This window comes from Leptonychotes weddellii, chromosome 2, assembly GCF_054177405.1.
Source record: "Leptonychotes weddellii isolate Sample4059 chromosome 2, ASM5417740v2, whole genome shotgun sequence".
Lineage (NCBI taxonomy): Eukaryota > Metazoa > Chordata > Mammalia > Carnivora > Phocidae > Leptonychotes > Leptonychotes weddellii.
In genome coordinates, this window is record NC_138370.1 from 22220548 (window position 1) to 22235733 (window position 15186).

The 15186-nt window shown below is 40.9% G+C and overlaps 1 protein-coding gene across 2 annotated transcripts in view; it reads left to right on the forward strand.

The window, feature by feature from the left end:
• TNKS (tankyrase) overlaps positions 1–7768 on the forward strand; it is a 191133-nt gene extending 183365 nt beyond the window's left edge. For both annotated transcript variants that reach the window (XM_081808494.1, XM_006740557.3), the window contains one exon: positions 2036–7768. In XM_081808494.1, the coding sequence (XP_081664620.1) occupies positions 2036–2122 (87 nt within the window). In that variant the 3' untranslated portion in view covers positions 2123–7768. The remainder of the gene's footprint in view (positions 1–2035) is intronic.
• Positions 7769–15186: the final 7418 nt, after the last annotated feature.

A 15186-nucleotide genomic window follows, 5' to 3' on the forward strand; every position in this document is an offset into this window, starting at 1 on the left:
GCCTGGGTGGCTCAGTTGGTTAAGCGACTGCCTTCGGCTCAGGTCATGATCCTGGAGTCCCGGGATCGAGTCCCGCATCGGGCTCCCTGCTCGGCAGGGAGTCTGCTTCTCCCTCTGACCCTCCCCCCTCTCATGTGCTCTCTCTCTCCTCTCATCCTCTCTCTCAAATAAATAAATAAAATCTTTAAAAAAAAAAAAAATGTGGGAAGACTGGATTCTCCAGAAATGTCAATATAATAAGACAGAGAAAGGCTTTAAAAACTTTCCAGATTAAATGAAACCCAAGAGACAGGACAACTAACTTAAGGTCCTGCCCCCCAGTTGGACCTGGTATTGGAAGAGAAACATTATTAAATCGACTGAGAACATTGGAATATGAATGATAGGTATTATATTAAAGTATTATATCAACATAAAATTATAATGTATAATTACACTTTTTGTACTTTTTATTCTTGCTGAGACACCCCTTAGGAGGGACTTATCTTTAATGGATCATAATAATAATGTTAATAGTAATAACTTACACATACTGGATTCTTACTATGCCAAACCTGTGTTGAGGTATATTCCCTCTAAACCTACTTTGTTGAGAGTTTTTATCATGAATGGATGTTGTACTTTGTCAAATGATTTTTCCGCATCTATTGAAATGATCATATGGTTTTTATCCTTTCTCTTACTGATGTGATGTATCATGTTGATTGGTTTACAAATATTGAACCACCCTTGCAACCCAGGAGTAATTCCCACTTGATGGTGATGAATGACTTTTTAAATGTATTGTTGGATTCGGTTTACTAGTATTTTGTTGTATTTATTTTATTTTGTGGATTCCATATATAAGTGAAATCATGGTATTTGTCTTTCTCTGTCTGACTCACTTCACTTAGCAGATACCCTCTGAGGCCATCCACATTGTCACAAATGGCAAGATCTTTTTTTAATGGCTGAGTAATATTCCATTGTGTATATATATATATATATATATATACATCACATCTTCTTTATCCATTCATCTATCGATGGACACTTAGGTTGCTTCTGTCTTGGCTACTGTAAATAATGCTGCAATGAACATAGATGTTCATGTATCTTTTTAAAGTCTAGTTTTTTTATCCTTTATTACTTTTTATTATCTTACTCCATATCTATATGCAAGTAATTTGTAAGTCAGCATTCAGCAAAGTATTTTTGGGCCCCAAAACACTTACCTCACCAAAGCATACAAGTTTCCAGCCACAGACCACTCTGAAATACTGCATCTAGTTGTATCATTATGTTATATTTAGGGTTGAAGAATTCTTCTACAGTGTACATGGTTTTAAGGGTTTTTGTTGTTTTTTTTTTTTTTTGCCCCCCACCCAGTTGTCTTGGTAGTGACTTCCTCTAAGAAACATTCTTTCCATTCCAAACACAGAGCCTTTCATTTTACATACTGCAAGAAAAAGAGGCTAAAGAGAAAGAGAACAAATGGGGTGGAGAGTCTCAATCTGAACCATTATGTTACCTGTGAAAGTTGCCTTTTATTAGTCACCTTTTAAAAATGATCTCCAAACTGTTCCCTCTAAGTTAACTGGTGACTCAACAAGCCTCACCCTTCCTCCTTCTAGCTCAGTGAGTCATATTTGGGAGTAATTAATTTAAAATCGGTTCAGCCAAATTACTCCTCACTAAACAGACTTCTATTTAAATATATGCTATGTGACAGCACTGTGTCAGGTGAGGTGGAAAAGAGAGAGATTTTCTCCTGCCTTTAACAGCATGTGCATGAAGGATGAACGCAGTACTTTAGAGTGCTCAGAGTGGAAGTAGCATTACAACAGTTCTCTAGATTATGGGGTCTAGACATGTTTCTCTGCAAGATACAGGTGTATCTTGCGTGTGTGTGTTGTTTAGGCACCTATTAATTGGCTGGCCTTCGCAGGCTCTTGGGTGTGTGTAGAATATCGATGAGGATCAACAGCCTCTGAGACTTCCACTGAATACTGTACCTGCCAAAGGAGTGATGTGTTTTTCTTCCGGCCCTCTGCAGGCATACCCGGAGTATCTCATCACGTACCAGATCATGAAGCCGGAAGCTCCAGCACAAAGCGCCACAGCCGCCGAGCAGAAGACCTAGTGAACGCCCACTGGGAAAGGCCACATCGGATTTCAACTTGGGACTGGATTACAGTGGATCGTTTCCAACAAAATCAATATTCCGTAAATTTCTGACAGCCTAGAAAGAAGCTGTCTGTCTTTTATAAAGCATTGCTATAGTGATGAATAGAGTATGCGTAACTGATACATACTCAACTGCTACTGTTCTCTTTGAGGAAATGTTTACAGGGGCGGCCTTTCACCATATCTCAGGCTCATTTGCGTTGCAACTGTCCATTTCTAAAACAAGATTGCTTTGATCTAGGCTTGGAAATGGAAAAAAAAGAAAAAGAAAAAACCACAACCAATACTTTCCCAAATTTCATACTTCACACACTACATTTGCTTTGTTCTATATGGCACGTGTATGTAACAAATGTACACATATGATAGGCTCATTTTTAATTTTTTCTAAACATGCATCATTGTCTTTTTTTTTTTTTCTTTTCATTTGTTTGTTTACTTTGAAAATGAGCCGGAACCTTCTCAAGGATATTTTGCACAAAGTCACACAGACTAAAATCATTAGCAATTCAACCCAAGCTTCTGGCTGAGCAAGACTTAGTTTCCCTTTTTTTTCCACTTGGATTTCTTTTGTATCCATACTTCTTACCATTGTAAATTGGGACGGGAAGGAAAAACATCACGCTTTAGTTTCCTTTTATGAATTGGCCAGTCTTGGCAGGGAAAGGCACAAAGGTCAACCTGACTGAGGAGCTCCCAAGTTCAGAGAAGTCCGAGCCGCTGAGGGCCCCTTGCTCCTCCGGATCGCAGCCTGCCCCGGGGGCATTCAATTCAGGACGGTGCCGGAGACCCCAGGAGAGCACGGCCAGGGAAAGGTTGGAGTGATGTTTCCGGTGCTCAGGAAACACCACAACACGGGCGGGGGCGGGGAGGCCTGGCGGGGGAGCAGCGCTGAGACGAGCAGGGAGCGTGTGGTTCCCTGAGACCACAGCAGGAAAGGATGTCAGGGCCTGCTCAGAAAGTACTTCTCTTCACTTCAGCCCAACCACCGGGTAGTCGCCCCCCAACATTAGCTGCCTTATTGCCAAATTCGGCGGAATTATTGTACTTCATTAGAATCACAATAATCTTTATTGTTTCTCCAGTTTAGAAAGCTAGGATTCAAATCCTCTTTAGTAAGTAGATATGCAAGAACTTTTGTGTTTACTCCAGATTTGGGGTTTATTTGGAGTGAGGTGTTTCAAATAGTTTCTGTAGGTCCCGGCACTACATTTTCGAACCATTTCTTCAAACTTCTTAACAGACAAGGAGAACAAAAACTGAAACCAAAGCTCTTTCAGTTATTTTTGTAAAGGAAGGTGGAGAAATACTGTTTCTTCAGGAAATTCCTACTTTGTTTTGCGTGTTTTAATCATTTGCCCAGTGCACACTGATGCTTGTCAAAGATGATCCGTTACACCTCTCACACTTGCCCTTTGCACCTTAACTGAGCAGCACATTGACTGCATTAATTTGTTTGCTTTGACATGCTGTGCACCTGCTCAGCTTTGAAGCAAAAGTGACATAAATGCGGTTAAAAAAAAAAAAAAAAGGAAAAACAGTGTGATGCAAACTTGCCCTTTCAACTTAAAAGTTCCGAAAACTAATTTGTGTTTTAATGCAGGCTGACGAAGCCATGACCTCATTTAATCTCCTAAAGGAAAACAAAATGGTGACATGCAAAAATTCTGGAATAGGCTCTTAAAATAGACATTTAACTTTCTTTTTGGCTTGAGTCCAACGCTAGAACTAGGCATCGGGAGCTAGTTTGAGTTTTATAGCAGAATCTTGCATGGGTCCTCAACATGAAATCAAGAATTAGCCTCAGTTGTTGCTTCTATTGAAGTTTTAGTGACCCAAGCTGGGTGTTTGTGTCTTGGCTACTTGTTTAATAGCACTAGAATTCCATACGAAGCTTCGGAGTTTCATATTTGTTAAGAGGGCTTTTTTTTTTCTCCTTCCCTTCTTTTTTTGCTGTGTGTAACAATGGGTTGAAGGAATGGCATCTGTATAGTTTTCAGTAGCTGTGAAGGTGTATATTACTCGCCTCCCCACTTTTAGCTATAGTTTAAAACAGTAAACACAGCTGTGATTTTTAGTTCAGTAAAAGGGTGACTATGGGATAGATATCAAAGCTTTATAGCAGATAAGCCACTATTCGACTGTGGTTATATGTTGTTTCCATCATACTAACTAGATTAATGGATGTTTTAAACTTCAGCCTTACACTTGAGAAGTTAAACTGTGGTTCAGTATTTAAACTGCCAATGTTACGTGTCTGATGTTCTGGGTGCCGAGTAAAGGTACTGTGTAAGGAAGACATTTGCAGTGCTTCTTGTCTTGTAATGATTCGAGTGTATAGTAGTTATTGAAAGAATGTGTATATATTATTCATCTGCTAAAGAGAATGGGTTAATTGATATTTCACAGGAGCCAAATACATTTTTTCAAAACTTGAAAACCAAAGGTCATCATGAGTGCCCGCAAGTTAGCAAAAGTTGATTACATTTGGAACTTCCATCTATAACAGTGTGAAAAACCCTTTGGAATATAAAAGCATGGCATTAACTTAGGCCCAAATCCATTTAGTTTCTTGTATATGCACTATATAGGAGCACTAGCAGGTTGAGGAGTTCCAGTAGGGCCTCCCCTGAAATGGCCCGTGTGTTTCCCAAACCAAATGGAGAGAGAACCTGGACACCTCCACCAGCTTTCTTGCAGTTCTAAAATCAAATCCTCGAGACCTGATGGTTCCCGTGTACTGGGTATTGCCACCTGGGTTCTTGAGTCATAAATTAAGCGTAAGTTCAGTGCTCTGGGCTGGATGCTTTCTCCATGTACTTGGCCTCCTTCCCTTTTCCCCAGGTTGCTAGTCTGGAATTATAATTAGCTCCAATGGTTACCTTTGACCCCAGTCATTTTCCTCCTTTCTTCATCTTGAGTCTTGCAGAAGGAGGCTGTACCTCTGTTTCCATATCACAACCAGAACCGGATTAGGCCTCATGTACTCTGCTCTGAAGATTCTGCCAATTTGCTAACAAATGACAGCATGGAAACCAGAGTTTTACTTCTATGCAAAAATGACAGCAGTACAACTAGGATTCTTATTTACCTTTTCTTTCTTGGAATTTGGAATTTCTAGCTTTCCAGTAACATAAATAGAATAAATAACATTAGGATGTTTTCCTGACAGCGTCCTTGTGATCCTTGACCTTGATGTCAGCAGCTAGACTAATTTCCCTTTGCTCTCAAAATAGCAAAGTGCATTGATATATACAGAGAAATGCCTGAAGAGGGCAAATAAAGTAATATAGACTAATACTCTGTTATTATAGTCTTTATACAAAAAATAACACTTTGGTGTGCGCTCGAAGAGCAGTAAAATGCAGTAAGTCGCCTCAGTTTTTCTTTATTTCAGTACATCCACCAGCTACACAAGGGGTATTGGCCATCACTCACTGCGCCCCTTTCTAAACGCATGCGCTCTTCGGGTTCCCACAAACAGCCTTGCAAACAGAAATGGGGTGTGTTTCCAAGCACCTTGCCTCCATTGTGGCCAGAACCCACTTGTACGGTAACATGTGATAAGCAGCCTTCTTGCTGTGATTTTTGTTGGGCAGTTATCTTCCATAGAGCTATAGACTTTAGTCATTCAGGGAACACTCAAAACTGACATTAAGATAGGGTTTCATGTGTCAGAAATTTCATTGAAAAGACTAAACTGAAACTTGTCCGATGTCAAATCAGTGACAGAAAAATATAAAGAAAGTTAATTGTGAAGATAATATTTGAGCTTTGGTTGGACACTTCTAGCATATGACTAGGAAATGCTTTTTCAAAAAACCACCCTAAAAAGTAAGGCGTCTTCAGATACCTTGTGCATTCTGAAATTAATAGACAATTAAATATTTCTTCTTAAGAAAGCCTTAACTATGGCAGAAACTTTTTAACCTTTTATAGCCTAATAAATAAAAAGTTGTAATTCCATTTCTTAGTGTTTGAAAGGTGTCAGTGAGTCGGGTGCGTCTCCACGTAGGTCACACCCGTGAAGCTGATTTGATGAGGGTTTTGTTTCATAAGTAATGCTCCCTTACATACCAAGGAGCGGATCTAATCAATCTCATCCAATTTCTCTGTCTGAAATTCCTCAGCTACCAGATATTCTGGTTTAAAGAAATGCTAGCAAGATTTCCAAACCTAGTCAGTGTTGTGGGGGCGGGGGGGGGACACAGCAGCATCTCATGAAGATACCACGTGGGATCTCAGTGTCGCCCAACCTGTTTTTTAATCATTTTAAATTACAAACCGTGGCTCTGAGTGAAGGGCAGTAGGAAGCTCCAGATTTTATACCCTCTAAGACCAAACCTGCTCGTGATGTAACCAATTTTATACATCTGCCAGAGGGCCCTGCCTCCTTTGAAATAACATTCACACCGCCCGGATGATTGCGTTTGGACTCTTCCTTCATTCGTGTTTTCTATTCTGCTCTACGCTTTTCACACCCACCCACTCATCTTTTCAAACAGATTTCTAACGCTCCATGATACAGATTGTTTTGCTACTTTTTACCTGTCTCCACATTTCTGCAGGCAGCCCTGAAAACCCTTTGTTGATTCAGAGTGTTTGCAAAGAAATGCAGTTAAACTCTGGTAGTGGGGTGTCTCACACACACTCCCATGCCCCTCCCCAAGGTTCAGGATGAGAAGCCAGAAAACACAACAGTAAAAACGGAACCAAAATCTTTGAGGCTAAGAGCCTCGACCTAGAAGATGACCTTGACCCTATAACCATTGTATTCATTACACAAAATATTTAAACTCTTCATGTGCATATAATACCTGCTTCTGCTTCCATTGTTTCAAGCTCATTGGTCTTTGTGGTAGTTGTATTTGTCTTTGATAGCTACAAACTGAAAAGGTACTTTTATCAACAAGGTTTCTGAAAAACATTTACAAAACCAGCTTTGAGGAAATCTAGAATGTTTCCTGGCAACAGCATTTGGAGTGGTAATTGTATTTTCCCATTGTGATGTTGGTCTGTGTGAGTAACCATCGTAGTGACTCTTTGGTTCATTATCGATGTTGTTTTTATTTTTAGTCTTGACCCACCAGTGGCAGGGGGTTCCAATCCCCTCCCTTTGCTTTTTTGCATTTGTCTGTTTGTAGGATTGCCAGATAAAATACAAGACACCCAGTTACATTTGAATTTTGGATAAATAATTTGTTAGCTTAAGTATGTTTCATGCATTTTTTGGCATATATTAACGGTAAGAAAAAAAGTTATTTGTTATTTATCTGAAATTCAAATTTAACTGAGCATCCTGGCTTTTTGCTTCGTTTTATTTTGTTTTACTAAATCTGGCAACCCTATCAATTTGGTCATGGGAAATGGCTCACAGCATGTAAATCCTTCTAGTCGTCACTGTCTTTCACGTGGAATGGAAGACCTTTTTTCCCTCGCCCTCTGCTTTCCAAAAGAGGGCGTCAAGGAACTTCACCTGCCTGCGTGGTGGGTTTCTATTTAAGACATCTTTATGATTATATTTAACCTGTAATTGTGCTTTGGCTAAATGTCTAACAGTCCTTGTAACTGTTTAATAGTCAATAAAAACATTTTTAAAGTATACTGTGTCTGGATAGCAGTCAGCTCTGAAGTGTCTTCATTTCCCTGTTCATTTCAGCCCGAGCAACCTTAACACGACTGACCTACAACTGTCAGAATCCAAACACCGACTGTCCTCTCCTCTTCCTACTGAGATCTGTGCCTGCAGTGCCCTATCTGCACCTCTCGGCTCGCAGGGCAGTTAGCCAAGTACAGCAGGAGAAGCACGGGCTCCTTCCAGAAATAGCTCTACATAAATAAAAATTTGTTAAAAAATAGAAATCGCTCTGACATGAAGGGGCGTGGCTGGCTCCCAGGGCAGCTCGGAGGCCCTGCACGGACTCCGTGCCTCCTCCGTTCCCAGCACAAGACCTCCCTCATGCACAGCGCCTGGCTCCTAGCACGAAGAACGTTGTTTCCTTTTCTTCCATTCTCCTTTCTCTGGGCCTAGTGACTCATTAGGTAGCAAATCGGGAGCTAGAATTTCATCCATAACTTCTTTGCCAGAGGGAGTGTCAGAGTCACAAGGAGACAGAATTAAGTACTTGAAAGCATGCTAATAACCCTACAAATAACAATACCTATCACTGAGTCCTTACTGTTAGGAGTGAGGTGGACATTTAGGTAGTCAGGCCTTGTCCCCAACAAGAAAAGATGGGAGTCAGGACAGCTAAAATAAAACAGCACTAACATCCAGTTTTGCAGCTTAGGACTGCACTAGCATTCTGCTTTGCAGCCTTTGCAGAAAGACTTCTGCAAAATGTCCTAAAATAAGGCAATGAACCACAAAGTATTTGTCACTATCCCAGGCAAGGAGTGGTTAAGACATAAGCCCCCCAATATCAGCAGAAAAGACCATCCACACGTGGACATTAACCTAATAGGTAGACAGATATGTGACCAAAGCCCAGTTTGACACGACTCAGCACACCCTGATTGCTTAAGAAAGTTCCGCAAAAGAGCTCATAAAAACCCCTAAACTTAGAAACTCTGGTGGCAACCCTCTCGGGCACCCTCCCTCTCTGGGAGCTTTATACTCTTGCTCAATAAACTTTGCTTTGCTGCCCACCACTCTTCATCTGGTCTACCTCTTCATTCTTCGAAGCAGCGGGATCAAGAACTGCGGGCCCTAGAGGTGGAGAATTCCTGAAACATGATGATGAACCAGGTACTCATTGTCATTAATAATCCCAACATCCCACAAAGTAGGAATTTTAATCCCCATTTTACAGATAAAGAAACAGACTCAAAGAGGTGAAACAATTTAAATAACTTATGTCCCAGAATTCTTTCCAATATAGACTCTGGCACCTATTGCTAGGCACCAAACCTGACTGCATCTGAAGTTTTCAAGTTTCCATGTTTAAACGGGCATGAAAACCCCAGAGCAGTGACTCTTCTACATGGTTTTATATCGTCAATGTCTCGTGGGAAGATCAGATTCTAAATGCCGTTAGACTCGGGTTTTCCCTGTGGTTATTGCCGGTGTTAGAAAACAGAAATTATAGATTGTCTTTTAAATATCTGATAGTTCTTTATTCGGGTATAGAAATGCAGCCGCTTTCTGTATTCTAATTTTGTATCCTGTGACTTTACTGAATTCATTTATTCTAACAGTTTTTGGCAGAGTCTTTCACAGTGACTTTTTAAAATTCAACACCAAAGGCATGATCCACAAAAGAAAGAAAACTGATAGGCTAAACTTCATTAAAATCAAAAAATTTCTGTGAAAGACACTGGAAAGATGAGAAGACAAGCCACAGTCTGGGAGAAAAGACACATCTGATAAAGTACTGCTATCCAAAATATACAGAGTTCTTAAAAACCCAGTATTAAGGGGCACCTGGGTGGCTCAGTCATTAAGAGTCTGCCTTTGGCTCAGATCATGGTCCTGGGGTCCTGGGATCGAGCCCCACATTGGGCTCCGTACTCAGCGGGGAGCCTGCTTCTCCCTCTCCCACTCCCCCTGCTTGTGTTCCCTCTCTCGCGGTGTCTCTCTCTGTCAAATAAATAAAATCTTTAAAAAAAAAAAAACAACAACAACAAACAAAAAGCCCAGTATTAAGAAATCGAGCAAGCCGAGTAAAACATAGGCCAAAGGTCTGAACAGACACCTCACCGGAGAAGAGAAACAAGCAAGCATATGAAAAGATGTTCACAGAACATCTGTGGTGATAAGGTGAATGCAAACTAAAATAACAATGAGAAAGCGTTACACACCTGTTAGAATGGCCAAAATCCCAAATGCTGGTGCGGATGCGGAGCAATAGGAACTCTCCTTCATTGCTGGGGGGGGAGTGCAAAACAGGACAGCCGCTTTCAAAGACAGTTTGGCAAGTTACTTACGTGCTCATAACCGTACAATCCAGCAATTGTACTCCTTGGTATTTACCCAAAGGAGTTGAAAACTGTGTCCACACAAAAACCTGCACACAGATGTTTCTAGCAGCTTTACTCGTAACTGCACAAACTCAAAAGCAACCAAGATGTCCGTCAGCAGGTAAACAGGTAAGCTGCGACACATCCAGACAATGGGATATGATTCAGCTCTAAAAAGACATGTGCGACCAAGCCATGAAAAGACATGGAGGAAACTTGAATGCCGATTACTAAGTGAAAGATACCAATCTGAAAAGACTACACACTGTGTGATTCCAACTATATGACATTCTGGGAAAGGCAAAACTATGGAGACAGTGGAAAGATCGCGAATGCCAGGGGCTAGGTGGGAAGAGAGGGATAGATAGGTGGAGCACATTAGATTTTTAGAGCGATGAAAATACTCTAGGATATTGTGATGGTGGACACATGTCATTATACAGTTGTCCAAACCCATGGAATGAACAGCACCCAAGAGTGAACCCGATGTAAACTATGGACTTCGGGTGGTTAGGTTTGTGTCAATGCAGCTTCACCCGCTAACAAATGTGCCACTCTGGTGGGGGATGCTGACAATGGGGGAGGCCACACGTGTGGGGACAGGGTGTATATGGCAAATCTCTGTACCTTCCAGTTTTGCTATAAATCTAAAACTGTTAGAAATTTAGTCTATTTTTAAAGAGAGATGAGGATAGAAATGTGTTCTGGCAAAGGATAGATGATAGATGATAGATAGATAGATAGATAGATAGATAGATAGATAGATAGATAGATAGATGATAGATAGTAGATGGACAGATAGACTTTCTCTTTTAAAAAGAATGGATTCTTTACGGTTCAGTACTGTCCCCCAGATAGAATTCTTTCCTTTTGTAATGAGGGGGGAAAAAGCATTAATGTTGGAGAACTGTTCTCTATAGAGAACAAGTGCAATAGGTTCAAAAGAAAAATTATTTGTAATTTCAACAAGAAAAAACTTATTTTTCTATGTAACCTTGAGGTTATTAGAAGTCTTTTCAAATTCCAGCACAGTGTAAGAAGAGTTTTCAGGAATGGTGGCTGGTTTGGTTTGTTTTTAAACGTATATTGACAAAAACCCCTTTGTGTACGCAACTTTGTATGTTAAGTAAGTTTTTAATTTTCTCTTTATACCATCTCAGAAGCTGAGTCTCATTTAAGTAATCTGGTATTTGGCTAGATGATTTCAGGTAGATTTTGTACTTTGGATTTATAATTTTGTTAAATTCACACAGGTTTTGGTTATCACTTGGCAAATATCTGTTAATCCTTGAGTTTCAGAATCTTATTTGTCTTTTAGAAATAATATTTAATATTTCACAGCCTAAGTGTAATGGAAATCACTGTTTTAAGTCTAGGAAGTCATCAGATATCTAAAAGATGAAGAATTTCAAAGAAGCTGATCAGGTTCTTGTTACTACTTTTTTGTTTGAGATGTTCTGTGTACTGGTTTAATTCTGTTTAGGTTTTATTTTTAGCTGTTGTGTTTATGGTTTATATAAATTTTTATAATAAAATAATTTAAATTTTCAAAAAAAAGAGATCGGAAACCTAGAGACACACAAGAAGAAATAAATATTAAATAAAAACAGTTAATTTTGACCTAATTCCTCTGACTTCAAGGAGGTGATTAGTGTAAACATATATTAAAGAATCCTGGTATTTTCAATTAGTTTGCAACTGGGGAGAACCAAGGGGAAAAGCAGAAAATTCTTTGTTTCCTCCACTTTGGACTCGGAGCTGGATTTTATAGACTGGTGCTCCAAAGTTGAGACCCAGGAGGATTATGAGGAAAAGGGAACAGTGAGCCAGAGGAGCTCTTCTCCCACGGGCTTACCAGTGTATTACTTTTTTTTTTTTTAAGATTTTATTTATTTATTTGACAGAGAGAGAGAGAAAGAAGAGCAGGGCGAGAGGGAGAAACAGGCTCTCCGCAGAGCAGAGAGCCCGATGTGGGACTCGATCCCAGGACCCTGAGATCATGACCTGAGCCGAAGGCAGATGCTTAACCGACTGAGCCACCCAGGCACCCCCCCCCCCCAGTGTATTACAGTAAAATACAAGTGATGGTCCTTCTAGGTGGTGGGGACCCGGCCACAGGGCGAGAGGCTTTGTTCTCTGTCTAAATAGTCTTTAAGGAAGAATAAAAAAAATTAATTAAAAAAAAATAAAGTCAGGCAGGATAGTATATACCCAAGAGAGCTGAAAGCAGGGACTCAAAATAGGTATTTGTTTGAAAAAAAAAAAAAACACTATTATAAGCAAAGACAAAAGACAAACGGGAAATGTTTGCAATTCATACTTCGGACAAGGGGCTAATCTCTTCCATACAGAACAGAGTTCCTGAAAATCTGTAAGATACAATCAGTTATGAACACACGGCTCATAGAAAAAAATACAAATGGTTCTTGAATACATAAAAGTGTTCTATCTCATAAGAAAAGAAACACAAGTTAAAATAGTAAATTAATGCAACTTACCTATCAGATTCACCCAGGAAGGTTTATGACAAAGTATTTGGGTAAAAAAGCAGTGTGTGGGGGGAGAAATTACACAAATATAAACACCACATACATTTCCATCAGACATATCACATTCTCTGACCACAGTGCAATAAAACTATAACCATCACATAGAACAGTTAAAAAACAAAAACCTAGCCTCTTGGAAGTTTAAAAACACTCTCCCATACCATTCTTGAGCTAAAGAAGAAATAAGTGATATTATTTAAAAATAATTTGTCGATACTGTATTAAAAAATATTATGCAGCCATTAAAAAGGGTGAAGGAGGGGGCGCCTGGGTGGCTCAGTCGGTTAAGCGTCTGACTCTTGATTGCAGCTCAGGTCATGATCTCAGGGTCTTGAGATCAGGCTCTGTGCTCAGCGAGGAGTCCGCTTGAGATTCTTTCTCTCCCTCTGCCCCTCCCCCACTCCACCCCCTCTTAAACAAACAAACAAAAAGGGTGAAGGAGAACAGTATATACAGAGGACATCTCCAGAGTGTGCTGTTAGTTAGGTGAAAAAGCAGGCTCTGTGTGGATTAACACGTCTACACCAGCATCCCCTAGGGCAGGAGGGTCTGACTGAGCAAAGACACGTACTCTCTCATCTATTGCTTTACGCCTTTGCAACTCAGAAGACAAGAATGTGATTTCTTAATTTCTGTGTTCTGGCCCAGTGCCATCCTTTACCTGGGGCGACAAGAGTAAATGTCCAGCTGATCAAATTGAGGGCAGGGCAGGAGTAACAAGGAACAAGAGAAAAAGTTCTGCCTAACAGTATTATCCTGTCAAACACATACATTTATACAACGCATAAATACAAGTCTCAAAGTAATGACACCGAACTGCTCATTTTGGTTACCGAAAGTTAAAGAAGTGGGATGTAGGGCAGGGATATGGAGGAGAAGCTTTCCATTTTTACTCTTAAGTATTTGTGTTCTTTGAAATTTGGGGCAGTGAGCACATTTCCATATATTATCATGGAACAGCTTTATTGGGATATCCTTTACATGCCATAAAGTTTACCCATTTTAAGTGTGCAATTCAGGGATCTTTAGTAGGTTTGCTAAATTTAAGAGTTGTACAACCACCACCAAAGTGGCGACACAAAGTCAGTTTGGAACTCTGATGGGAGACACCTGGAGCCTCAAGGCCAAGTTCAGTAGCTTCCCACTGAACCTCCCTACGACACCATGAAGGAGCCAAGTCCCTGGGTTACTGCTCTGATAGGACTTGATTCCCTGCTTTCACGAGAGATCCGAGCACTGTTTCCAGAAGACTCCCTATTCTGTCTATGCTGGCAGCCGTGAGGTTCTTGGGACTGCGATGGATTTGCTAATACCCTTAGCGTGCACACCACTGAGACACATGGATCCAGAGGCTGGACAAAACCTTTAGGGAACAGACAGTTATGAAATCCCCAACCTCAAGGGTAACAAGACTTTTCTATAAAGGCCTCTCCTCCAAACACACATGTTGGAGAAACGGATCCTTTTCACCGGTTTCTAACCCCTTTCTATGCCTCCACCTGCCCATCTACCCTCTCACTAACAAACCTCTCCCAGGTAGAGGACACCCCATTCAGCTGGTCAGAACTCAGGACATCCATTGGACTACATTTTTTTTTCCCCCACTGGGTGAGTTCCTATGCCTCGAGATTAACATGTTCTTCTTGTTCTTTCTCCTGCCACAAAGTCCTTCCCTTGCCTTCTCTACCAGCAACTAGGAAGGTAAGTTAGTGTGGGGCTGCTTCTTTCAACTTAGCTCTTTTACGTTCATGGAGTAAGTTGTTGGTCTAAGCTGGGTTGTCCTACTCGGGTCTTGTCTAAGAGCCCATTGTTGGGAGGTAGCAGATACGTGTCCGTTTGATGGATGTTACTAATAATATCCATGGATGAAAATCCAGTCCAAACCTCCCCACCCTCATGGCATGATATGTGCTCAAGAGAAGCAGGGGAAGGAGTTTAAGCAAGGGCTCATGGGAACGTGTCTGTCTTACCCAGAGACCCCGGAGCTACCCAGGTCGGCCTGCCTCGGCTGTCTGACAGACAATTTCAGTAGCTCTGTATTCTGCTGGTGGAGAATCCAACACACACTCTCTTTAGCCAACTGTCCTCCGTATCAGGCACTCGGCTGGTCTCTGTGCCACTCACTTTGTAGCAAGAAAGACAGCTTGGGGGGACACCGATGCAAAAAGGTGAAATCTCATGCGGAGGTGGGGGTCCTGAAATCGGCGGTTACCTCAAGCCCTCCCACCTCTGTTCCCTCCTTGGATGGTGCTTTTACAGCTTTCTACTTTCTGGCATTTCTTTATCAAAGAATAGGTGTATCTTGTGATGTTTTCTGGATCAGATGGGGCCATTGATAGTGTGCATTGTGATTGAAAGCTCTTTCAGTCCTGGGAGGAGATCTTAGATGACCAATGTCTCTCGAGTGAAAAGTGCATTTTCAGGTTTTCTTGAGTCTGAGAAGCTTGACACTGCTTCAGCCAATATAGTAGAGAGGAAGTGACATTCTGTGACTTCTGAAACCAGATCATAA